The sequence below is a fragment of the Onychomys torridus genome, chromosome 12 (assembly GCF_903995425.1).
Source record: "Onychomys torridus chromosome 12, mOncTor1.1, whole genome shotgun sequence".
NCBI lineage: Eukaryota > Metazoa > Chordata > Mammalia > Rodentia > Cricetidae > Onychomys > Onychomys torridus.
In genome coordinates, this window is record NC_050454.1 from 6551751 (window position 1) to 6578722 (window position 26972).

The following is a 26972-nucleotide window of genomic DNA, read 5'->3' on the forward strand; positions in this document are numbered from 1 at the left end:
GGGACCCTAAGGAGAAAGTCAAGGCACTCATGCTGTGGGTGATTGTTGCAGGGATACTTTCAGCATTTCAAAAAGACGAAGTCTTAGCTCGTACGAGGGAAGGGTGGTCCACCTCAATTGGTCTCTGAGAGCTTAGGAGATTCTGAACAATGATTATTGGAGTTTATTCAAGGTCCCATCCTTTAGTTCAGGATAACAGGTGTTTGCAGCCAATCTGCACTGAACACGGGTGTTTCTTAAGCTCTGTGACTTTAACCACTAGGTTCTCAGCCTGCAGCTTTGCATTGTTTGTTTTTGTGAAGAGGCTCTTGACTCTTTGTAAGTGATGAAGAGACCATTTGTCTCCTATACTCACCCTTTAATTTTGTGTTAGGGATCCTTGTTTCCCAATCTCTCTCTGTGGTGTCACTATAGCTTAGTAATAACCCCACAGCCCTACTGTTTTATCTCCATCGAGGAAAAACATGAATTTAGCACTCATGGGAGTCTCTCCAATGGAGGTCTTCCCAGGTCAAGGTCAGTGAAATATACAGCAGCAGTTAAGTCCTCCTCTTCAACTAGAACTGTAAATATTCTGCATGCCTCTAGAAATATCCTCTTTTTTCCCTTTTTTGAGACAGGGTCTTACTATGTAGCCCGGAACTCACTATGTAGAGCCCCAAGCAGCTAGAGCATGGCCATGTTCAGACACAAGCTCATAGCCTTCAACAACCCCAGGTGCTTCAACTGCAAAGATGAAACAGAATTTACAAGCTTTATTGTTTGGCTTGAAGACAAGAAAATCAGACGATAGAGGACTGAAGACAGAGGTAATCTGAAAAACATCCAGAGCAGTGACTGACCCAAGTTCTTTTAAAACTAACTCAGAGATGCTATTTGTCCCTTCAAGATTCAGGGTCAGCAAGAAGCAACTGATTATCTTCTTGTTTTATCTGTTGGAGCTAAATATGGACATAGTAGTGCTTTAAAAAAAAAAAAAAAGAAATTAGCACCTGATAACAGGAAAAATACTGAAACTGCAGATAAAAGTGGAGAGCCATTGGTCACCATGGATGTAAATAATCTGGATTTTAAGGCTGGTGTAATGGCTAACTTCCTTCAGATTCAGTGTCTTGATGAGGGCTTGGTAATGATTAACGGAATTCACATTTTGGTTCAGGTGAGTCTAACACAGGAGACAGTCACTAAAGCAAATGGAACAGAAGAGGGCTTGCCTGTTGCTTTTTTAGACAAACAAACATTCTTGCTTTTGACACAGGGAATGTGGTTCTCCATGAAGCTGCTCAGATTCTGCAGTTCCTGCATATAGACGTGCACAGAAAGCTGCTGACGAAAATTAATGAAATCGTAGTAGCAGGGATTGTCAGGCAATTGTTGTTGATCCAAAGACAGACCACAGACTGGAGAAGGTTGGAAGATGAGCATCCCAGGATTTCAGCTACTCGCCTGCTTAGCATGCTGGGAAGAGTGCACCTGCATGTGTTTAGAAGTCAATTGTCACATTTTTAAGGGAGAAATCCCAGGAGATTTATCATGTTCTGTTGTTGTTTATTTGTTTGTTTTTGTTTGTTTTTTTTCCATTAATAAAGTTTGGGAAAGCAGAAAGAAAGAAACTTGGCAGGGAAGCGTTGGTAGAAACAATACTCAATCAGGGGTCATTGCATGGGATATCCCTGTAAGGATGCCCTGAGAATAATTTCCAGCCCACAGAAGCAGTTTATCAGTCCATCCACCTCCACATATTTAAACAGTGCACATAACCGATTTCAAAACAAGCAGAGTTAGCATTCTTGACTCTCAGCCCAAATGTGGGTGCTCACTGTGAGCTCATCCCTGCATTTGGAGGATGGTATTTGTGGGGCTCAGGGTACTGTAGACTCCCTGGATCACAAAAAGAAGCCGAGGGACATGTGCTAGCACCATTTTTTAGGGCTCCAAGATGGAAGATGTATGTGGAAGCATTCTGGATCTTGCCAGGGTTGTCAAAGTATGATGCTGATGTTAGGGAAACAGCTGGAGATGAGTTCAGATTCTGGCTACTTTGCTGTCTGGACTGTATACTCCTTAGCTTTTTTCCCTCATTTCAAGGGGTGAAAATATCACCAGGAGTGATTAGCATTTACATAAATAGGCAATGAACATAAACTATTTAGTAAAAGGTATTTGTTTTATTTACATTTATTTTGCCAAAGGCCTATATACTACTGAGAATACTATGGACATTTAATTAATATTGTTTTCCTGAGTAGATGATAGTCTCAAGTCTGGGTCTATTATAGGCAAGGGTTACTGGTGATTATTAAAGGATATAATTTTGATATTGATTCTTACACCGATTCTTGGTTTTCTAGTGTAAAAAGGAGTCAATGGCCCCACTTGTCTCGGCCTCAGCCTCTCGACTTCATTGAAAAGTTAGAAGCTTGAGATTAGGTAATACTTCAAGGGTATCCTGTAAAATATAAACTATCTTAGAAAGTTTTGTTATTTTAAAATTATCCTGCTTGCTGGATTTTTTTTTTATCTTTCACTTAATGAATGCTAAATTCTCTTAAACTTTAAGTATAGTTGATTTTCAAAACTAGGAATTCATAAATGTTTCTTGTTCCTTTGATAGTTGTGATCTATAGGTGTTGTTTTTCAGGACTCTATATACCAAAGAGATATACTATTGCCATAGGCTTTGGAATATGCAGATCTTGGGTCACACCTACCTTTATTCTGGGCAGAAATAACAGCCTTTAGGGTTTCCCCAGGAACAATACCGAAGCAACAAAGTAGAAATGGGTGTCTATCTAGAGAGAGGAACTGCCGCAGTGGTCTCTTGGTCTCAGAAAGACAATTAAGAATGCTGCATTCTCTTCCTGATAATACCTGAACTACATGGACACTAGCAAACAGCTTCTTGTCTCATCAGTACCAATCAGGTACCATTTGCCTCAGACCAAAATCCAGGCAAGCAAATTGGCCATCAGTAACTCAGATGTGTGTGTGTGTGTGTGTGTGTGTGTGTGTGTGTGTGTGTGTGTGTGTGATACCTATTTCTTTTTATTCACTTATTTTTTAATGATGTATTTATTTTTATTTTATGTGCATTGGTGTTTTGCCTGCATGTATGCCTGTATGAGGGTGTTGGATCCCTTAGAAGTGGAGTTACAGACAGTTGTGAGCTGCCATGTGGGTGCTTAGAGCTGACCCCAAGTCCTTTGGAAGTGCAGCAAATGCTCTTAAATGCTGAGCCATTTCTCCAGCCATTTTCACTTCATTTTATGTTTGTTTGTTTGTTTTGTTTTGAATTTTCACCAACATTAAATAGGATGAAATTTTGTGAGGGAGACATAACACAAATGGAGCAGCAAGAAAAGGGAACAATACAAAATTTGGAGAGTTTCCCTGTATTTAAAGGGACCACGGCGGATATTGAGTTACTATGGTATTACATTGCGTTCCTTTGTGTAGAAAACTTAAGATATAAAAAGGGAAAGAAAGTCCTTCTCAAGAGACCTGGGAGCCACTTAGACACAGGCATTGGTTCTTATTGATCTGGCTGCAACCAGAAGCTTCCAGCACACCGATGCCTACATAAAGGAGAGCTTCAAGAAATATTTGTGCTGATTGTATAAATCAGTTGTTAAGTAAATGAATGCTCTGAGGGAATCACATCAGAACCCTGCTAAAATCCAGATGTTATCATGACATCAACCATGGTCACTGACCTACCATGAGCAAATGAACAAATGGGAATGTTAGACTCGGAAAGTAGAAGTTTAAGCTCCTCACACATCAGGAATCGCCACTTTACACGTCATCTCAATAGATTGTGTATGTGTGTTTATGTGTGTGTGCACGTGTGTACAGACCAGATGACAGTCTTGGTGTTGTTCTTCAGGGCCTGTCCACTCCCCTCTTTTTTTAAAATTGGAAATCTGGCCTGAAGCTCACCAAGTAGACTCAGCTGGTTGACTGTGAACCTGACAGAGCATCATGTTGTCTCCAGCTTTCTAGTGTTGGGGTTACAAATGTCCACCTCCATGCTCCTCTTTGAACCTGGCTTCTGAGGATCACAATCAGGTCTGCATAATTGTGAGGCAAATGCTGTACTACCTCACTGAGACGTGCCCCTAGCCCTCAGTCAGATTTTATATGCCTAGAATATATGATGCATAACAAAAGTCTAATGTATTACTTTGATAGAAAATTTGTAAAATCCCCCTTAGAAGATCACAAATTCACAACCCTTAAAAACACATATAGACATTCATGTTGCGTATTTCTGAAGATATGCTTCCTGATTTTCTTTTGTTTTTCTTACCTTTGATGTTTATGCTGAATAGTGATTTCATCGTTTACCTACACATATTTTTAATTTTTAAAATTCAGTATACAAAATTATACACACTATTTACTGCCTTCATCATTTTTACATGTACAGTTGAGTAGAGGTAAATATAGCTACACTGTCATGTAACTGATCTCTAGAAGTTTTTCATCTTGCAAAACTGAAACCCAACGCCTGTTAAACAACTGCTTCCAGCTCACCCCTCCCCCCAGACTCTAATAACATCACAAATGTATTTTGTAATCTATAAGCATTTTATAAGCATGATGTTTAGAACAATACGACTTTATATAGTTAGATACCTAGATGGATTAAACATTTAAATAGCTTTTAAGGAGTTAATAGCCACAGAGTCTTGGATTCCTGGATTTGGAAAGAATCTTCCCTAGGCTTTTCTTCTGCTGTGCCAACTTGAAACTTGACAGACATCCTTACTCTTTGTAGCTCTTCACAGATTTGTGTGTTTATGTTCACCTAAATTAAGATAATTTCTATTTCATATATTCTTCTCACAACAACCATATCATGCATATTATATGTATAATAGTATATTATATAATACATACAAACATATATTATAGGTATACTGAATAGTATCCATATATTGGATAGTAGAAAACAATTTGAGTTTTAAGTAAATACTAAAGTCACTGATTTTCCTGTACCATTTTACATTCCTGATAAAGGAGCCTTACAGACATTTTCCTGCCAGTTCCTAAAGTGATCCTGTGGTGACCTCCAGCCTGAGCCTTTAGTGGCTCCACACACCAGAAACCAACCTACGAGCAGGAGGAACATGCTCAGTAGCCATTCACACACCAGGGAGAAATGCAACAATTTCTTCACAAGCAAAACTGAAAACCACTTGACTGGGTCTTTTCAAGCCCAACTGAAAGTTTACCCTCCTCAAATAGCCTTTGGGTGACTCCTAAAAATCCCACCCTCCTCTTTCCCAAGACCATGTGGGGCAAAAGGTGATAACACAGAAATAAAGTAGAAAGAGGCAATAAAGTAAAAAGACCCGGATTCCAATATTTCCTAAGTATATGTCTCCTAGAGGTATATGATACTGTAAACAAACTATAGAGGAATTTCCGAAGGTCTTGAAGTTACTGTGAAAGTTTCAAAATGATCTGCTTCTCAGAGTTTGAAATTGGGGGAAATCCGCTGGTGGTGTTTTAAAAGCCACACAATTCCTGAGCCAGTACATGGAGTGCTGATTTCATGCTGTTTTGGCCAAAATGTGAGTAACTGAATCTACTCAGGAGAAACTGTCCCCCAAACCTAAACTAGGCAGCTGGCCTGTCAGCTTTCCAAATAGCCATGTCATGAAGTAGCTGAAGGGACTGTTCGAAGTGAGAGAAGACTGAACAGGACAAGGCGTGAATCAGGGCTTTTCCGTCACTCTGCAGGCATGAGTGGACAACAGTCAACTTTAAATGGATGCAGAGAGTAGAAACTGTACGACTGTGCATTTCGTGGTTTCAAGGGTTGAACCATGATTATGTAAGGGATTTCTTCCTTTAGGAAATACACACTGAAACATGTAGAGGAAAGGCACATCTTGTCTTGCATCTAACAGATGCTTCCGGAAAACAAATCTGGGCAGTACCAAATAAGGACTTCCTGTGTTTCCTTATTTATCTCCCACTCACATGGACTTTGAGTGAAGGAGGGGTGGAAGTAAGGAGCATCCCCCACACAGCTGTTCGGGTATGTCTGGAGGAGAAGCCCACCCACATTGCTTTTGGACACTGGGTGTGACTTAGAGGGTATCAGGTTTGTCTGTTAGGGAACCTGCCAACCTCTTCCCTGCTTAATTGGCGTCTGTGTTTCCTTGGATGCCTTCTGAATCAAAATTTCCCTTTTACTGGGACAACCCCCTGAAGCCTTTTCTTTTTTCTGACTCTAGTCATTGATTCAAGTATAAATATTTCCATTTGGTGGATTGCAGGACCTGCAAGACGCTCAAGGTTCAAATCCAAGGACCAGAGCTAGGTCTGCAATGTTGTGCATTTCCACTGAATTAACACTTGTTGTTATCAGTATACAGCGATACTGGTTCTAGCTTTACTCTACCTAGACATCAGACTGAAACAATTGTAAGAAATATGGAGCACAAGGGGGGAGGGTTTGTAAGACACTCTTCTCAATGTGAGCCTTGCTTTCCCCCTCAATAAATATAATCTGTGCTTGAACTGAGGTGAGATGCTGAAAAATGTTGAATTCAACTGTCCCTTCATGTAGTGATAGTTGGTAAATTTTCCACCTTGTATTCTAGAAGGTTTCTTCTTGGTTCCCGTAGTCTGAAGTGGCATAGGCCATAACGAGCTTGACAGGATGGCGCCGAAGGTCGAGCCGTTCTGAATTCAGCTTCTCTAAATAACAGTGGTCACAGTCACAAATTGCCATGGCTGGGGGAACACACAAGGTCATCTGCTCTAAGCTGTTCATGGCAGCGTTTGTTCCCCACCACCCTGCACTTACTGTTCCCTCCTTGCATGGCGGAACCCTTTCTTTCCCCTGTCTTGATGAGACTCATAATCAAGATGCAAAAGCACAGTAGCAAGAGGAGCATGAGCTGTGGCAACAGGAGCAGGAGGCTGCTTGTTCACATCTAGGTGAATCGAGAACCAGAGGTGTCACAGACAATGGAACTAGATATAAATCCTTAAGCCAATGGCCCAAAGACTCCTTTCCTTCTACTAGGCTCCACCTCCCAAAAGTTGTAAAACCTCTCAAAATGAGATTAGATTACATGAGCCTGTAAGGGACATTTTATACTCAAACCACAGCAGTTGACTGTAATAATTTAGGACGTGAGATATTAAAGTCAGTTCCTCTTATCTGATGAGACAAAGGAGTCATCTGGTTTTTGAAGATTATACAGAGGAAGTTTGAGAACATCTCTGATGGAAAACAAAACATGATCCAAAGCAGGATAATGATAAAAGTTTGCAGCCCAGACCAGAAAGGCATGACACTTGTGAGATAAATGTCACAGACTTACAAGAGAGATTGTGTATTGAATGAACATTTGAGTCAGGCCAGATACATTTTCATCTCCTAGAAGCTGAGAAGCAAGACATTTCTTCCTGTCATGTTAGGTCCAGAGTGCCACATCCTGAACATTGCTGTTTCCCTGTGTTCTTTATCCCCTCTTGATACAAATCAAGGATGTTCACAAGCATCTCTGAAGCATGTAGGTTGGAAAGGCCATTCATTACCTTCTCCTAGGTGTCCATGTAGGTTAGTCTGTTACACTTTCTGAATAAAAGAGTTCAAATTCTCCTAAATTTTTCTAACTTGTATCTCAAAGAAATCATTTACACATTTGGGGAGTAAATTAATCTGGGAGAGTGAGGTAGCACAGATAGGAAGCAGGTACAGTAATTGTAGGATAACTGTCACAGATTTTCTCGCGTCATGGGTGCTCATATGCTTTAAATGCGTTGCTGAATCCTGCCTGGGGAGTTTGTTTTTCTCTAAGTCAGGTCAACTCTGTTTATTTCCATTAGTCAGTAGGAACCAATATCCTTCATAATTATTTCTATAAAATTTGTTGCCCCCTAATAATGTCTTATTCACCCAAACAAATTTAATAATTTTTGTAACAACTGTTGATGGAATGGCATGTACTTTAAATTTAAACATAAACCTTTCAAATTAAGCTATAAACCTTGTAAACAAAAAACATGCATAAAAGATGTTTGAAAAATGATTATGTGGAAGTCTATGACTTTGGAAGTTAATGTAAAATACTTTAATAAGTTCCTTCTTCTTTTCAGCAAGCATTTATTATAAATACCTGACCAGCAGTGAGTACAGATCTTACTCTGAGTATCTGGCCCTCGGGCCGACCAGCCTGGCATAATAATCCCAGGTTTAGAAATGTAATATCAAACCCCACCCTAGAATTAAAGATCCAGATTCTGCATGGACAAGAATTCCAAGTCACTCATAGGCCTATTAACATTTAGGAAAGTCTACATTTGAAATTGCAGTCTTACTCTTCCTTACTTTTAAAGCTTGAGGATGGAACCCGAGGCCTTTTCACACTAGACACATGCTTTGCCACTGAACTACATTCCCCATTCATGTATTTTGGGGACAGTTTAGGCTGTCTTTGAATAGGAGCTCATCCCACCTCTGCCTCCATAGACTCATCTTACAACTAGGAACAGACAGGCCCCGTGTGATGGAACCTCCCCGTGGCTACAGCCACAGGACATTGCCTATTCTCAATTTAAGAACTTTGCGAATTAGGTCATCTGTCTTTGTTGAAAGGAAGAAAGCCAAACACTTCAATTCCAATGAGCAAATCTATAATTAATTAGTGAAATGATCTTTGCTTCAAGTTTCACGTTTTTTAGAGCAAGCTGTCTGATTTGGCTGGGGCTCAGGCCAGCATGTGTGTGAGTTTCACAATTCACAGATGTTAGACACTCTCAGTCTGAGTAAAGGAAGAGAATGTCAAGTTTTAAATAGCTTCTTCTCCCTGGCTGGAGCAACAAATAGAACATCTTTATGAACACATTTTGAACCAGAATTTCTTACAGGAAAATGTCAGATTTCACTTTGGGTTGTCTCCTCACTTTGACATTTTCTGATGTCCCTGGTTCGCAGGTGTCTAGGATTGCCCCATTGAATGGAGGTGTCTATTTGACATGTCAGTGACACTCGGGCACATGGCTTTTATTTCCCCATTGGACTCTATTCCTATTTAGCTTCTGAATCATATTTCATTCAATTTCTAAATCCACAGGACCAGGATCACTTTACAGCCTATATTCAGAAAGGAAACAAATTAATCTTCATGGCAACTTTGTCCGATAATATATTATTTCATGAATGTATGAACAATGTCAGATGTTATAGCAAAGTAGGTCAAAGGAGATTATAAGCAGCAAATATGGGACACAGATAGTGAGACAGACTGATAGAGTTTGAAATAAACTTCATTATTTTCCATTGACAGGCAATTTGAAATAATTCTAAATAAATATCTAAATAATAAAATAATTCAAAACCATTATAAAATAAAGTATCAGTTCCTATTTTAATAGCACATTTAAAATACTATTACTTACATCTGTATGGATAAAACAAATCAGTACAGATTATTTTATTTGGGGCAGAAAAAATTCTACGGACATAGGCATGATAACTCTCTCTCTCTAGTTGAAACCAAGAGTGAGTTCTAGGTTAAATATAATCAAGGAATTTCCCTGTCTTTGCTATTTGAGATTGTGACCACAACAGGCGGTTGGCTGAAAGGGAGGCTGAACGGGGGAAGGGGGAGGGGAGAAGATGAAAAAAAAGCTCCCTTAAGCGTCTCTGCAAAACATTCTAGCCCCAGCAGCAGTGACTGAAGCTCTCCAATGAAATCAGGATCCAGATACAAGGTGGTGTTACTCAGCTGGAGCGAGGGGGACATTTATTAGCTCAGTGACACAAGTCCTGGCTCCTGAGATTAACCTCTGATGCCATTCATGCCAACACCCAATCACGAGAAAGATCAAAAGTTCGGAGATGCCTACAAATTGGCAACAAGTGTGGACACTCTACGTCAGGGGCTCTCAGGCTGTGGCAGAGAGGAAGAACAGCTTTAGAGAGGATGCCCAGCTGGTAAGAATCGACTGTTTATGATGCTCTAGTCACTTGAGGGATCTCATTGGCTGAAAGGAAGAAATGCCCCGCCTCTTTGCAAATCTGAGTGAAAGGGGGAAGTGTCTAAACTTCTATGTCTGATGGCATTTGACCCGATTGCTTTCAGCCTCCTGGCTCCATACCTAGATATTCTCAGGTGTATATGTGTATTTTATAGAATTGCTCCCCATCTGTTGGTACCAAAGAGAGTTGAAGGAAATGAATTTTGAAACTCCACGGTGTGCCACCCTACAGTACTGCCCCGACCCTTACATCCAGCGGTGAGTTTAAATATGACGTGACTTCTGTCAGAACTGAACTGGTGTGAAAACTGAACTGGTGTGCCTGTGTATTTCGAGTGTTTCAGCTGTGTACAAAAGAACCATTCCTTGTTTAGTGAGCACAATGATACTACTTGGGACTTCGTGTGGACTTAAAGTGGTCTGTAGGCATCTTTTCCAGAAGTATGTTTTACTTTATTTCTTGAGTTACTAAGGGGCAAAGTTTGAAGACATCCTTTTTTTTTTTTTTTTTTTAATTGTCACACCACTGGATTCAGTAAGGAGAGAGAGAGAGAGGGGAGAGAGAGGGAGAGAGAGAGAGAGAGAGAGAAGGAAGGGTGGATAGAGGATGAGTGAGGAACTGTGAAATATCGGAGGTTGGAGAAGGGGGTTGTGTATGATCATTCTCAAAGAATTAATCAAAGCATTATTTAAAATTGCCACATCATTTTAAGATGTCTAAGATGTTAAAATGTATTAGTTGGCATGCTCAGTTCCCACCCACCCAAGAAAAAGAAATTTCATTGGGCAGGGATGTAATAATCTATTGGGCAATCTTCAAGTCAAAATAAACACTGGAAAATTTGATTTATATCTTAAAAATAGATGGCCATTGTTATATGAAACAGATTGTGGCTTGTCATTTTAGCTCTAAGGAATATTTTCTGTTTGATTTGTTTCAAAACAAACATCATCTTTTGACAAATATGACTTCTAAAACCTGTGATTAAACTGAATTTTATTTGTGTTTGTAGAAAAATATTTACCTATCACTGAGAAGGAATATTCGTGAGAGTTCACAATAGTATGCCTGTGTCAGGGGAAGAGACTGTTTCAAGTTAGAGTTTGCTATTTTTAAACGGGTAAATGAAATCTGAAGAGTGTTTCCCGGGTAAAGTTATGGGAGACATTCACACCATACACAGTAGTGTGATGTTGTTAATTTAACGGCATGAGATTTGAGGTTGGAATTTGGTACTTTGTACGACTAATGAGGGAGGTCCGGAGTGTTGAAATCGGCGGGGTTAGAAAGGGGTTAAACCGACACTTGCCACCTGTGCTTGCTGGAGACTGCACTTGAATCTTAGTCAGTAGCGCTGGGCAGGGCTTGGTTACCATAGCATTGCCTCGGATTATGAAAGGCTGCTCTGTTTTCATGGATGTAATTCACTCTCATGTAGGGCTGACTCTTTCTCTTCCTGTGAGGTTTCTGGTGGGAAAAGCAGAAGAGGAAAGATAAAGGGAATGGGGAATACAGCGAGAAAGGAGACTACAGATTCAGTGGAGGGGGAGAGAAGACAGGCAGAGGGAGAGAGGCAGATCTTTACTGATCTCTCAAACTGAAATTGGAAATGTGAATGGTCCTCTGACTCCTCCCTCACTGTTGGTACAAACAAGTATTAGGGGGGAAAAAGGGCCCCAGAATCTATCTTCTTGGTTGACCTAAATATTAAATTTAGCTGGACCTAGGCATAGGAATGACGACAAAGCAGTATACCCAAGATTACTGAGTTTTCCAAGACCTTTCTCCAATCTCCAAAACCACATCCTTTCACCAGCTTTAGACCCACATTTCTAAGAACGCAGCTGTGACTCAGCAGCAACTTTTATAATGTTCCCTCCTGGGCCTTTCCTGAAGACTGGGTTAGAGTCTCAGCAGCTTCACAAATGCCTAGCTTGTGGATTAGCTAGCCCCTTCCATCCTAAGCACGTTCTTCTGTAGGCGTTTCTAGTAGCGGATCAGAGAAATCAAATAAATACAAGCAAAGAAGCTGCTTTTCATGTAGCCCTGATGGCCTATTAGCTCATGGAGAGGTGGAATCTACGTTCTTAACGTACTGAAAACTCCAAAGCGGTAAATGTCTTCTTAAAGAGTTTTCAGTTTTAAAGTGCCCTGGTTTCAGTCGCCTTCCCAAACCAGGAGAAGGCATAAGACTGTGTGCAGAGCTGTGAGACTGTGATTCAATATGGTCTGGGAAAATTTAGAAAAAAAAAATCGTTTGGGGCTAAAATGTCTATTCATTTATAATGAATCATAACCATCAAATAACACAGAAAGAAGGCAATGTGGCTGCTCAGCCTCCTTTAGTAAGCACATGACTAGGAAAGTTCATGAGAATGTGGGTTGGGTGTGCTCATGCTTGTGATCCCAGCACACAAGAGGCTGAGGCAGGAGGATTGCAAATTCTAAGCCAGCTAGAGAGAGACTGTCTGAAAAAAAAAAAAAGCTATGGTTGTTCATTATTGACATTTGATTAACTCTACAATACTTACCTATTTGTACCTATTTGATATTTGATGTCTCCTTAAATATTTTAACCATTTTACATAGATTACTATTATCCCCCCTTTAGTGATTAGATGAGGAAGTGAAATGTTACTGGGGAGAGAGGAATTATGGTAGAGGAAAACATAATTAAAATATATTGTATGACTTTTTTCAATTAAAAAAAAGAAAAATATATGACAGCACAAGAATCCAGCACCGTTCTCTTTGCTGTCCAATGGGTGAAAAGCATGAGCTGACTTTTCTAAGCAGACAACCCTGGGAGTTCTCAGTTTACAAAATCTATTTTAAGAAAGACCAAATTTAATCATTCCATAATCATAGTCATCTACATACTTAAACTTGTCTTTCACGACCTTGTCTTTGAGAGAAGCACACAGAAACATTTCATGATTGTTGTTGTATTAAGGGAGGGCAGGACAAGTCAATATTTTTAACTCCCAGCTACTGTCATTCATGAATTTCTTCTTTTATATAGAATAGAGTGAGTAACATGCTATTTATCACTACTTGATGACTACTAATGCCAGTCCAAAGAGGACAGTTGAAATACACATTTCAAAGTGCTATGAGCTATTAGAGATTTCACCCTCTATTTTTTCTTTTTTCTTTCTCCTTTTCACCTGAACGTATTGACATACAATGAATTTGGTTGTGTTCTGAATCAATACTAATTTACTTCAGTCTTTGCAAAAACTTTTCTGAAAACAAGAAAGACATGTTCATCTATGGAGCTTATTATATTTGTATTTGGTGATATTGGCAATCACACAGAATAAGAAAAGATGGATAAAAGTTATGAAGTCTGTAATTTGATATCTGATCGATTTTAACAAAGATATCAGAGCATGAATAAATGGTGCAAAATCAGCAACTAAATCAGCGGGTTAATTTCCTAATAAGCAAACCACATATACAGTAAGTCAGTTTGTTGTTTTAGCCAGATGAATACTAGAAATGAATGTAAAAGCCAGTATCTTAGACTCAAAGCCGTTTACTGTTTGTGGTATAAATTGTGTCCTTTCAACAACTTTCTTTTTAAAAAGTTTGTTAAATATATTTTGAATCTATTCTGTGAGGCATACGATTATTTCAAATATATCTTTTCAAAATATGTCTGTGAAAAAATAAAAATTAATCAAGATTACATTTTGAAAATGATGTGATAATTAGTTTAAAAATAAAAGTAAACATCATTATACTGTGATCCACTTATTAAATATTGTGTATTCTTTCACAGTGAACTTCTATCAAAGGCAATTCATGCTGCTAAAATATCGTAAGAGTGTTCCTCATATGAATTAGTACTTTGTGTATGTGTTGTGAATTTCATTTCATTTGCTTAAAGGTCAACTTTATTAGCTGGGCTTTCTAAATATATCTTAAGTGGAAGGGTGGTGATAGTCACTTACAATGGAAGAGCGTTTCCTTTGTGTGTGATGGAACTCACACAGAGGCAAAAGCATGTCTAGTGTGGGCGTAGTCATTTGCCCTCTGCCCCCACTGGCATCCTTGTCACTCTGTGACCAGGCAAGCTGGCTTCCAAGGATGGCACTGACCGTTCCTCCGCCATTTCCTCTCTTATTGACATCTAACAGCAGGAAGAGAGTCAGCATGGGCACTGTGACCCTAGGATATACTTTCTCAGGCTGACTTCCTGTTGAGCATCCTACTAAAGCATATAGACCCTGTGAGATTCCCCCAGGCTCATGTTTCGGGACAATTGCTGTCTTCTCTCTCTATTTCTTTAAGGTTTAATGTAATAAACACTTCTAGACACTGCTAATTCCAGGGAGTCACAATGTAGTCATTACTTCTAATTACAGTTAGAATTTAAAAAACAAAGATTAAAAACTCTTTATGTGTTTTTAGGAGGGCTGCCTAAGTAAATAATACATACTTAATATAATTTCTAGTGTTGGATGAAGAATGGATCTGCATCTTTCAATGAGGAAATCAGAGTGGGTTTCTCTAAGGATTGGGTTTATCTAGCTGATAGATTATCAGAAGGACAGCATTGCAGTTTGCTTATGTTGTCTAAATCCAGTTCTTAAGTGAAGTAAGGCTAGGATAGGAACAAATAGATACACTTCAATTAAAGGAATATTGGCTTGTAATTTATGTATAGGGTCTAATAATATATACTTCAGGTGCAATCATGAAGAACCACTTCAGGTTCTTATCACAGTGCTATTATAATGGTCTATGTTGCTTCTGAGATTGCAGCCCATTTGAATGTTCCAGGGACAGGGACATCTGTCATCAGAGTGTGTATACCATTTGTCAAATGTCTGGACTGTAGTACCACCTTCAAAATTGTCTCATTATGATTGTCATGAATTCCGTAAACTGTCTGAACTTGGGCTCCTGGGAGTTGAGATTGAGACTATTGATGTGCAGTTCACAAGGACTTTGAGAAGCAAATGTCTGCCAGTTCAACTCTAAAATGAACCTCCTCCCTGAAGTGCTCACCTCTAGTCTGTGTGTAGTGAGCTGGTACACCAGTGATTCCTTTCCTTACACACCTGTGTCCTCACCAATCAGTGACACAATCAGTGTATAATAACAGTCAAGGTCACGATACTTTGAATATCATTTTCCAGGATAACAAGTATAAATTAAGAATCATTACAGGTCTTTACATCATCTTGTCTCTGAATTTTTACACTTTAGAATTAAATAATATGGACCCTAGAGGGGCTGAGTTGCTGGTATACATCAAAATACTAGCAAAAACAAGATGAAAATGTAATGCTCTTGTTCAAATTCCAAACTCTGGTTCAACATCATACATACTAATGACAAGATCATTTCATTATATTCATATATAGAATCTTAGTTTAAGGATCTCTCAGTGTATAATGATCCACTTGGAAGGTGGCAGATGAGGTTGGGCAGCATGATGGCCTCCAGAGGAAACCACATCCTAATCTCTTGAACATATGAGTAGACTACATCATATGGCCAAAGGGAATAAGGTGGCTACTAGTTAAGGATTCCAATTAGCCAACTTTGTAACAGATTAATTTGGATTGTCTATGTGCATACAGTGTAATCACCAAAGACTTTAAAGACAGATGAGTCAAAAGTGATATAATATGAAAAAGACTACATAACATAGCTGGTTGGTGACTTTGAAGATGGAAGAGAGTCCTGAGGCAAGATATATGGGCAGCTTCTAAAGGCTGGGAAAATAAGGAAACTAATTCTTCCCCACAGGAAAGAGCCCTGACAACCCCTTGCTTGATTTCAGCCATTGTGTAAGCCTTCTGACCCTGACCCACCAAACTGCAACATAATGAGTTTGTGTTGATTTCATCACTAAGTGTGTGGTAACTTATTACAGCAGTAATTAAAATATGAATTTTAATTTTTTTACCTACAGAATTTTTAATCTTCAAACCATAGAGAAAGAAACTATGTCTTGCTGTAGTTTATTTGACTAAAGTAGTTCTCTTTATAGCAGTGTTTATGGTGCAGAGTCAGCAGGGAAGAAGATGAATGAGATCTATTCCTAGATTTCAGGATACCTCAAGTAGAATGACCTGTGTGAAAACAATGTAAGAATAATATCCAAATCACGTGCATTTAAAGGTTCTGAAAAGGCTGTCAAAGAACAGATTGGAAGTAGCCATTTGAGAAAAAGAACAAACTGGAGTAGTGATTTTTGTTAACAGTGTTTGGAAAGGTGTCAAATTGTTTTATGTGAAGCTGAACTTGACTTGTTGACAGTATTCCTAATACCCTGAGGCCCAACTGTAGGTTTGGTAAACCCAGGGATGTACATGGTTACTTCTGATTTTTCCAAGGATGGAGAGAAATGTCCCATCTGTGCTTGGAGGCTGTGATCAGCAGATTTGGCTGGAGTCTTGAAATTGTGTAATAATAACCAAAAATGACTTGATTTGCATAGTTACCAGGTCACACTTGAAGAAGCAGCTCCCTCTGCTCTGAGGTTCCTCACTCCTTTGCGATTTGAGATAGAGAAATAGATCGTAAATAAAAGGAATGCAAAATCAGCATTTTTATGAAGTACTTCTGATGCTTTACTTGTTTGTATACTGTGACCTAAATACAAGAAACTTAGACCCAATCCCCCCAAATGAAGCCAAAATTTAGGTAGCCCAGGATGAGTCTTCCTAGAGAAAGACTTAAAAGGCAAATGGATTGTAAGATTAAAATGACAATTTCAATCTGTGTTTCAGGAGAAAAAAAGCTAAGTTTCTGATTAGGTGTTTTGAAGCTCAAATTTGTCTTGACGGGGTTCTCAGCTCCCTTAAAGGGCTCACAAGGACTAGTCCTCCAGCAACAAGTGATGGATGGATAAAGCACTGTAATTATGATCAAAGGCCACCAACTTCTGCCTATGTAATTACACATTTCCCGGCTCCTGAAAGTCACTTTGTTCCATTGAAAAAAAGATGAGAAACGGACATGAGTGATGTCTTCTTATTGGTTATTCAAGGTTTTGGAAATGACACATTTTTTTTTTTTTTTGCCTTCAGCCATAAGAATTGGGAGAATAATTTAGATGGCGAAAATTAATTATGACTCCATTCTAATGTTTATTGGTGTTATTTACCTTCTCCATTCCCTCTAATTATAAATTAGACTTTCTGAAAATTAGATTGAAACCACTAAGGCAGAGAAAAGAATCTGAGCACTCACATTCTCCTGAGACTTTCAAATTTCTATTACATCTTGTCATTTTTATTTCAAATGAGCAAACTTAATTTTCCAGGTTCAGCAGCAAATTGCCATTCTCAAATTCCATTAACTTACATCGTCTCTCATAATTGAAGGCAAAATTAATGGCATAAAAATAGTAAGTCTGAGAAAGTCTTTTGAGCCAAGAAACACAAAATGGAAACAAGTGTGATAATTTAATCAGCCACATAGTTACCTAGAGGTCTTTTTTGTTGTTTTGTTTTTTAATGTAAGCTTTTTATTAGATGTTTAATAGCATCAAGTGAAATAAAGAAGAGAACACTACAAATGTGTCATGGAAGATGAGTGTGAGAGAGACATTAGCTTTTAATACTACATAGTGTACTGCACCTCCAGTTTGTCACTTGCCTTTAATTTGACTATTCATCCTAATCTGGAGCTTCACCAGTTGTGGTCATGGTCAAGCTTTGGATTGTGTTTTTGTTGTTGTTTGCTTATTTTTGTTTTTGTTTTTGATTGTTTTGGTTTTGGTTGGTTTTTTTTTTTTTTAAATGTGGTTTTTGTTTGTTTGTTTGGTTGGTAAGTTGGTAGATTGGTTATTTGAGATAGTTTTTTTTTTCTGTGTAACAGCTCTGGCTGTCCTGGAACTCACTTTGTAGAACAGGCTAGCCTTGAACTCACAGAAATCTTCCTCCTGAGTAATTTCTTAAAAATAGTTAATGTAAATCTTTTATTTTAAAATAATTAGAAAATTGGCTTTTCTTTCTTTTTATCTTATCCAAGTTCATAGCTCTATTTTCATGACTAAATTTAATTTGATAGTGTCATTTATTTCTTAATTACAAATTATAGTATAGAAATAAGTTTTCAGAGAGAGAGGCCCATCTTCCTTCCACTTTTTCTATGGCATTGGGCCCTTCTCTCAATATAAAAAAATAAGAGGTATGTTTCTCTTTGCTACTTGTTTTTCTTCAACAATGAAGGAAAATGTTCTGTTTGATAGGTTTTTTTTTTTCCAAATTAAATTTTTAGCAATCACAAGACTGCTAGTAAGAACAAAGAATTTTCATTCAATAGCTTGACTACTGAATCTAGTTGATGATTGTTTGAGATCGAGGGTGCTTTCCTCCAGTGTCCTGTAGAGGCTCTTGTGAGCCCTGTTGTGATTTTTCCAGTACACAGAGTTATGAATAAATGACTTACCTCCAGCTAGTGTTGACACACGCACAATGGCACTGGCCATAGTCTCACATACTTAGTGGAAACTTCCCATGCTTCTCTGTCTGTGAGAACACTGCTGGTCCTTCTATGTGGATGATGAGGTCTCACTTAGATATTAACGTATATTCTTACACATTTTACCTTCAATTCCTCAACAGAATGGAATAAAACCTATTAACTTTTCTCATTGCCTTCATTTTTCTTTATGCCTTTCACTAATGCTAATGATTTTTTTATAGCATGGTGCTACAAAAATACTTAAATAGCTTAAAATATCAGAATAGTTTTTAATTAGTTCAAGTTCTATAAAAATAAAACTTCACTCATTTCTTAAGTTAGAGAAAGAAATTTTAAGAACATGTCAAAATTAGAAACATAAGTGAAATAAGAAAATTATATCCCTCTTTGGATTTTACAAAGGTTTTGTTTGTAGTATCTGGGTTGTTGATTGCATTTTAAAGGAGATTTATAAATAAATTAAATGAAGATTTAAATAAACTGATAAGCATTGTGTGGTTGGAGGAAAGGGACACAAGTTAAAAGGAAACAAAGATGCCCCCAAAACCTCAATTCCATTGCCAAGTACAAAGATAATCAATAATATTTTGTAAGTATTTATTGAGTGCTAAATTCAGGAAATACAATGAAGACTTTCAGGAGTTCTAATTTCATTATTTATTGATTAGAAGTATTGTGAGCGCTTCCCACTTGTCAGGTAACTCTACATCTCTAATGGAAGCCCCTGGATCAGATCCTTCTAATCAGTCCAGCTTAATACTTTTATTGTTAGTAGTTCATAACACTATAATTTGTTAAAATCTTATTATGTGTCTAGAGTTTACACAACTATTTCATCTGCGCAGGGTAGACCAGTTGGCCTTTTATATGTAGTCTACTGAACTCTACCACCTTGTTTTATGTGGTCAACACCCCTGCTCACAGTTCTTGGTAGGAATGACTTATATACATAAAATTTAAAACAGACACCTTAAAATATAATAGCTGTTCTAACTCTTGAGAGGACATGAACTTTTAAAATTGCTTTGCATGGTGTTGGGAATTGAACCCAGGGCCTTGTGCATGCTAGGTAAGCATTCTAGCACTAAACTGTATCCCCAGCCTTAAAGGATAAGAATATTAAGGGATCGTTTTCACTATTAATATAACACCACAGAGCTAAAATTGAGGGAAGTCATTTCTGCCTAGAGAATAAAAGTTTTCATCTGAGTAACAGAGACCTCCCACACAGGACTTCAACATGGAAAGCCAGGAATTACTCAGTTTGGAAACTTGGGGCTGATTATCCCAGAGGACCTCCTTTTTAGTAGATTTTTAATGCAATAATTTGGTTCCCTGTCAATTCACAAATCCCATTTGCAACTTCAGCTTGTGAAATTTGCTGAGTTCTACATGCTATAAACCCTATCAGATTAATTGTACTTTCCCCTTTTCTCATCATCAACAGGCTGTTTTCTCCCATGTAACAATTTAACTGCACCTAACGATCTGAACAGAAGAGTCATGTTGGCTTACTGAAGCTCAAGACAAAATAAAGACCTTTATCAAGCATTGTTCTGTCACAGGGCCCCTTTCCCTTCTCACAGGGGCTTCTTCCAACTCAGCAGAACCACGTTTTTCTGTTGATGACCTTCCTGCAATGCATTTCAACATTTCCTACTGCTTCAGCTCCAAGAGATCTCATTTCGACTCCATTACTATCACCAACAGGCCCAGCTCTTACCAGCAAACTGGAAACATTCCTTCATCTTGAAGCAAACAGACAAGGCTGGGACCCCTCCTGGGGCAATGGATGAATAGAGTCTAGAGGAAAAGTTAGGCAAGTTTTTAAACAAGCAAAATACTAAGGAAAGTGTGCCTTGAATCCATTGCCCTGATACTTGAGATCCTTATAGCTTTGACTGAAGATTAAGATAGAGCCAGGCTGACATGAGCACCTACAGATTATAAATTTTGCGGCACAGCCATTTATAGAATAATAATTATTTCAATCAATGAGTTTGAGAGATCCTTTTATCTTTTATAGTTTCGTTCAATGGTTTCAGTGTTTTAAAGTTTTCTTTTTTTTTTCTGAGATTATGGAAACTTTATTTTATTTTTATTTATTTTACATCCTGACCAGTTTCCCGTCCCTCCTCTCCTCCCAGGCCCTCCATCCCACTCCTGCCCCAACTCCTCCATTTCTGTTCAGAAAAGGGCAGGCCTTCCACGGACATCAAGAAAACATGGCATGTCAACTTACAGTAAGACTAAGCACCTCCCCTCGTATTAAAACTGGGCAAGGTGACCCAATATGAGGAGTAGGGTCCCAGAAGCCCAAAAGAGAGTCAGAGACAGCCTCTGCTCCCACTGTTAGGAGTGCTACCAGAAATTCAAGCTACACAACTTTTCCATGTTATGCAGAAGGCCTAGGTCAGCCCCATGTAGGCTACCTGGTTGTTGATTCAGTATCTGTGAGCCCAGCTTAGTTGGTTGTGTGGGTTCCTACAATTGTTCCTCCCCATCGTCAGCAGGATTCCCTAAGCCCAGCTTACTGTCTGGCTGAGGGGCTCTATCTCAGTTGTTGGATGAAACCTCTCTGATGACAATTGGGCTGGGCACCAATATATTAATTGTCGCGCCCGCCTCGACCAGCAAGGAAGACGCGACACCAGGATCCTTCTCATTACAGTTTAATCAGACCTTTGATTAGTTACATTGTGTCTCTCTCGCTGGGGCAAGCCTCTCCCAGCACCTAAGTAGGGCTGGGCTGCCAACCCCAAGCAGCCACGTGGGCACTGTCCACAGGTTCACGCATATGCCAGCAACACACGAATCCAGCCATAGCCAAATAAGGAGCTGTTTACCCTAAAGAGTGTTTGCCATCGGGAAGGCAGAGGGTAGAAGCCAGAGCCATCTTTAGGGTGCGGCTACACGCGGCTCTCTACAGTTTCCCCCTTTTTGTTTTACAAAGCAACAGGCAAGAGTAGAGGTCTGATCTCTGCTAAAATGGAACATGCACTAATGTTTGTCCAGGCGTCGTCCACCCAGAGAACACTAGACCCGTCCGATACCCTTTTCACAGAGGTGGGAGTTAGGGTACCAACCCACATGCAATCAGACTTGCTCTCCTTGAGGTCAGCATATCATAACCTCAAGTGCAGTGCGCAGGCCTCGCATCCTGTGCCTAAATATCTTTTAAAGTAGCCAACCAGGCTTGGGGGAACTTCCCTGCATCAATGGCCATAAAGGCTTGGACAATCATGGCTGCATGGCGACGCTGTGAGATCCTAATGCGACAAATGCACCACAAGCATACTAGGGAGGTGAGCACCAGTAAACCTACTAGGGCTCCTATTCCCGCCCACTCCTTCATGTGGCCCATGGCTGTAGCAATCCAGGAAGATAATCCCTCCACCAGTCCGGTATCCACTCGAGTCGAATTCACCGTGACAACAGCCACTCTCAGCTGGTCCATCAGGTTATCAAACTCTCCGGTCCAATTACCTAAAAGATAACTAGACAACTTTTTAGATAAATTTGCAGCAGAACAATTGGAAGCATCCAAATTCAAAAAATTCAGAGTAAATAATGCAAGAGAAAGTCTGTCCTTAGGGCTACGGCCATAGCCTATTCCCCCTTTTTGCTTTTGAAGCAACTCCTTCAAGGAGCGATGAGCACGCTTCACAATGCCTTGACCTTGTGGATTATATGGTAGGCCATGTACAAGTTGCACATTCATCTGTTGACAGAAGGAAGTGAACTTCTGTCCAGTATATGCAGGACCATTGTCTGTCTTTAACTGTTGAGGCTTACCCCATGCTGCCCAAGCTTCTAAGCAATGAGCAATGACATGAGAGGCTTTTTCTCCTGCCATTGGGGTGGCATGAATGATTCCAGAACAGGTATCAACAGATACATGTACATATTTGACACGTCCAAATTCAGAGATATGTGTAACATCCATTTGCCATATTTTTAAGGGGAGCAAACCACGAGGGTTAACTCCTAAGCTAGAAGGATGATGAAAAATGACACATTGGGAACAATCTAGTACCACCTTTCGTGCCTCTGCACGTGAGATAGAAAACTTTTGTTGTAATGTCCTTGCATTAACATGAAATTCTTTGTGGAAAGCATGTGCTCGTTGTATGGCAGAAGCCACAAACATCCATTCCTGTCTAGTACACTGATCTACTATATCATTGCCTTTAGCCAATGGACCTGGCAGACTAGTATGTGCACGGATGTGTTGCACAAAAAAGGGAGTTTTACGTTGCCAGATCAGTTTCTGTAATTGGCGAAACAATGAGCTAACTGGGCTAGAAGATTTGATGGGCCCTGCACATTCAAGGCTTTTTAAAGCATTAACAACATAACTAGAATCTGACACTAAATTAAATGCAAATGGACAAGCCTTGAAAACTTCAAGAACTATTGAAAGCTCCACCTGTTGAGGTGCACCTGGCAAGAATTGATGCTTTACAGGTTCATTAGAATCCACCATATAAGCACCACAGCCTGTCTTAGACCCATCTGTAAATATAACACTTGCTCCTGGAATGGGCTTTGAAGCAGTTACTTTAGGGAAAACTACAGGATGTTCTTTAAAGAAAGTTAATAGTGGATGTTTAGGATAATGGCAATCTATGTGTCCTGGATAGGTACAACGCAGAATTGCTCAATCATCTATGGCAGCACATAATACCTTGACTTGAGTAGAATCATAAGGAACAACTAGCGTTTGTGGTGATGTCCCAAAATATTGTAAACATTGTTGAATGCCCTGTTGCGCAAGTAATGCCACTGCAACAGGATAATACTCAATTGATTTTGCAGGTGAGATTTTAGTATAAATCCATAACAAGGGTCCTTTTTGCCATAAAATTCCCGTAGGTTGCAACTGGGTAGGCAGAATGCACAGGGTAATATCCTCATTATTTTGTACTCTTTGAAGAAAAGCTCTTTGTAGTTTATCTTCTAATTTTGTTAAGGCTTCTCGGGCTGCATTGGTTAATTGCCTCGGTGAATCCAAGGCTGCATCTCCAATTAAAATATCATATAATGGTTTTAACTCATAATTGGCCATTCCTAAACTTCCTCTTATCCAATTTATATCTCCTAATAATTTTTGAAAATCATTTAATGTGCAAAGATGATCCTTCCTTAACTCTACCTTATGTGGCATGATATGATGTTTAGTTATTTTAGAGCCAAGATAATTGACATCTTTGTTCTGTTGCACCTTCTCAGGGGCAATACAGAGTCCCTTTTGCTTTAGCAATTCTACAAGTGAGCTATATGCTTCTTGAAGAATGCTCTCTTCTTTAGCTGCTAACAGTATATCATCCATATAATGGAGGCATTTCAAGCCTGGAAAACGTGCTCTCAAAGGTTCTAAAGCATTTGCTACAAATAATTGACACATTGTAGGACTATTGGCCATGCCTTGTGGCAATACAACCCACTGATATCTTTTATCAGGTTCCTCATGATTAGTGGACGGTAAAGTGAAAGCGAATCTCTCACTGTCTTTGCTATTCAGTGGAATGGAAAAGAAGCAGTCCTTAATATCTACCACAATAATAGGCCAATTTTCAGGCAAGGCTGACAGCAATGGAAGACCACGCTGTACAGGTCCCATAATTCTCATTTGCTCATTTATAGCTCTAAGATCATGTAACAATCCCCATTTTCCTGATTTCTTCTTGATGACAAATATGGGTGTATTCCAGGGAGAAAGAGAGGGTTTAATGTGCCCTTTCTCCAATTGCTCTTTCACTAATTGATATGCAGCATGTAATTTCTCAGAGGAGAGTGGCCACTGAGGAACCCAAACTGGCTCCTCCGTTACCCAGGTTATGGGAATGCCCTCCTCAGCGGCCCCTAGGAAAAACCCAACCCTTGTTTGGGTTTCCTAGGTACTGTTTGTATTGGCTCCTTTTTGCCTTGTAAAAATTTTCCCAGGCCAAAATCAGGATGACACCCCATGTTTTTCATAATATTTTTAGATTCTTTGGAGTATTCATTACTTAACTGAAAGCCCATGGATTTCATAAGATCCCTCCCCCAGAGGTACACTGGAAGCTCAAGGACATAGGGTTGTATAACGCCAGAGTGACCTTCGGAATCTTGCCAATTTAACAAATTTGCACTAACATTTGGAACACTGGCATAACCCCGTCCCTGCAATGTTTGTGAGGAAGCCTGTATAGGCCAACCTCAAGGCCAATCTTTGCTAGCTATGATACTGCGATCTGCACCTGCAATCCAAATCTAAGTCTCTTCCCAATTTCTCCCAGGAAGGCACTGTGAGGCTTCCAGAAATTGCAAGCCAAGGAACAATTACATCACACTGTTGCAAAAATCGCTCTAAGGTGTTTCCTTTTATTTTCAATTTCTTAGAGAGAAGCAGCTCGTTAAGAGCCAAAAAAATTGGGTGCGAGGAGGAGGCGCCCATGTTAGTATACTTTTTTTTTTTTCTTTTCTCAATTTGAAAAGTTTCTCGGAGGTTTCTCAGAGCCTTTGCAGAATTGCTCCAGCCCTCCGGGCTCCTGCTTGTTTTATCTAATTATCCGTCCGCTCTTGTCGCGGCCCAATTAAATTATCCGTCCGCTCTTGTCGCGGCTCTGCTCTCCCGCTCTCCCTTCTACAGGTGAGCGTTACCCGCTTTTGTCGCGGATCCCCAGTTTTTTCTGAGGACTTACCGGTATACCGCCTGACTGTAAATGAGTTCTGAATCCGGAGAGAGCCGTGGTAATTGTCCCCGTAGGAGGCCACCACTTGTCGCGCCCGCCTCGACCAGCAAGGAAGACGCGACACCTGGATCCTTCTCATTACAGTTTATTCAGACCTTTGATTAGTTACATTGTGTCTCTCTCGCTGGGGCAAGCCTCTCCCAGCACCTAAGTAGGGCTGGGCTGCCAACCCCAAGCAGCCACGTGGGCACTGTCCACAGGTTCACGCATATGCCAGCAACACACGAATCCAGCCATAGCCAAATAAGGAGCTGTTTACCCTAAAGAGTGTTTGCCATCGGGAAGGCAGAGGGTAGAAGCCAGAGCCATCTTTAGGGTGCGGCTACACGCGGCTCTCTACAATTAATATAGCAGAATATAATTAGACATCATTAAATTGGCATTTTTCCCCACTCCGGGCATTCTATCCCATGTCTCTGGATCATCCTATCTGTGGATCCTGGTGCTCCAGGCAATTTCAGGGGTGGGCTTACACTCATGGCATGGGTCTTAGGCTAAACCAGTCATTTGTTGGCCACTCTCTCAGTCTATAAGTCACCCTTACCCCCAAGCATATCCCATTGGCAGGACAGACTGTAGGTCAAAGGTTATGTGTCTGGATTGGTGTCCCTAGCCCTCCACTGGAAGTCTTGTCTGGTCACAAGAGATGGTCAGCTCAGGCTACATATCCACTATCCTAGGAGTCTTTACTGGCGTCATCTTTGTAGTTTCCTGGAAGACTCCATTGTGCCAGGTTTCTACCTGACCCCTAAATGCCTCCCAACATTTCCAGTCATCTATTTCTGTACTCTCCACCCCCACCAACCTGATCGATCATGTTCCCATTCCCACCTACCTTCAGTCCACTCACAAAATTGAATGGCACTAGAAAAAAATCATCCTGAGTGAAGTAACCCAGACCCAGGAAGACAGACATGATATGTATTCATTCATAAGTGGGTCTTAGCTGTAAAACATAGGATAACTACGCTACAATCTACAGACCCAGAGAGACTAGGTAACGAGGAGGGATGAGGGGGGGCACTTGGATATGAGAATGGGAAATAAAGTTTTCATTGAAGAGTTCTTCAACTTTCTTGATTAGGTTCATCTCAAGATAGATTTTGGTGTGAGAAATTAGGAATGAGATTATGTTTTTTATTTCTTTCTCCACCAAGTTGTTATTGGTATAGAGACTTGCATATTGCTTTAGTATCATGTCACTTTGGTGAAAGTATTCATCAGTTATGTGAGTTTTCTAGTTTTGGGGGGACATCTCTGATCTATAAAGTCACATCAGTTTCAAATAAGGATAATCTGGCTTTTCTCTTTCCCATTTGCATCCCTCTTACTTCCCTCTCAGGAGATTTTGCTTTAGCCAAGACTTCAAGCATTCTACTCATTAAAGTAGAGAAGATGTCAGTTCGGGCTTTCTCCCAACCATTGCCAGTAGTCTATTGTGGAGGTATCTTTGTGGATTTCTAAGGACCTCTCTAGCACTTTGCTTCTTCCTATTCCCATGGAGTCTTCATTTATCATTATCTCTCTTTCCTTGTTCTCCCTCTCTGTTCTTTATCCAGCTGGGATTTTCTGCTCCCCTAAGCTCTCTTTCCCTCGACCCTTACCCTTTATCACCCCCACCTCACGTCCAGTTTGCTCATGTAGATCTCATCCATTTCTCTGTCGTTAGGCGATCCCTGTGTCTTTCTTAGGGTCCTCTTTACTAACTAGCCTCCCTGGAGTTGTGAGTAGCAGTCTAGTCATCCTTTGTTTTACATCTAGTATCCACCTACAAG

The 26972-nt window shown here is 39.8% G+C and overlaps 1 protein-coding gene and 1 pseudogene across 4 annotated transcripts in view; both read left to right on the forward strand.

Moving 5' to 3' along the window:
• Nucleotides 1-679: 679 nt before the first annotated feature.
• Nucleotides 680-1421, forward strand: LOC118593765 (annotated as a pseudogene).
• Nucleotides 1422-9677: 8256 nt separating this feature from the next.
• The window catches only part of Tp63 (tumor protein p63), a 210527-nt gene continuing 193232 nt past the window's right edge, over nt 9678-26972 (forward strand). For 2 of the 4 annotated variants that reach the window (XM_036204012.1, XM_036204014.1), the window contains exon 1: nt 10078-10266. In XM_036204012.1, the coding sequence (XP_036059905.1) occupies nt 10205-10266 (62 nt within the window). In that variant the 5' untranslated portion in view covers nt 10078-10204. Of the gene's footprint in view, nt 10267-26972 lie in introns of all 4 variants that reach the window. The other 2 variants (XM_036204013.1, XM_036204015.1) reach the window with 2 other exon arrangements.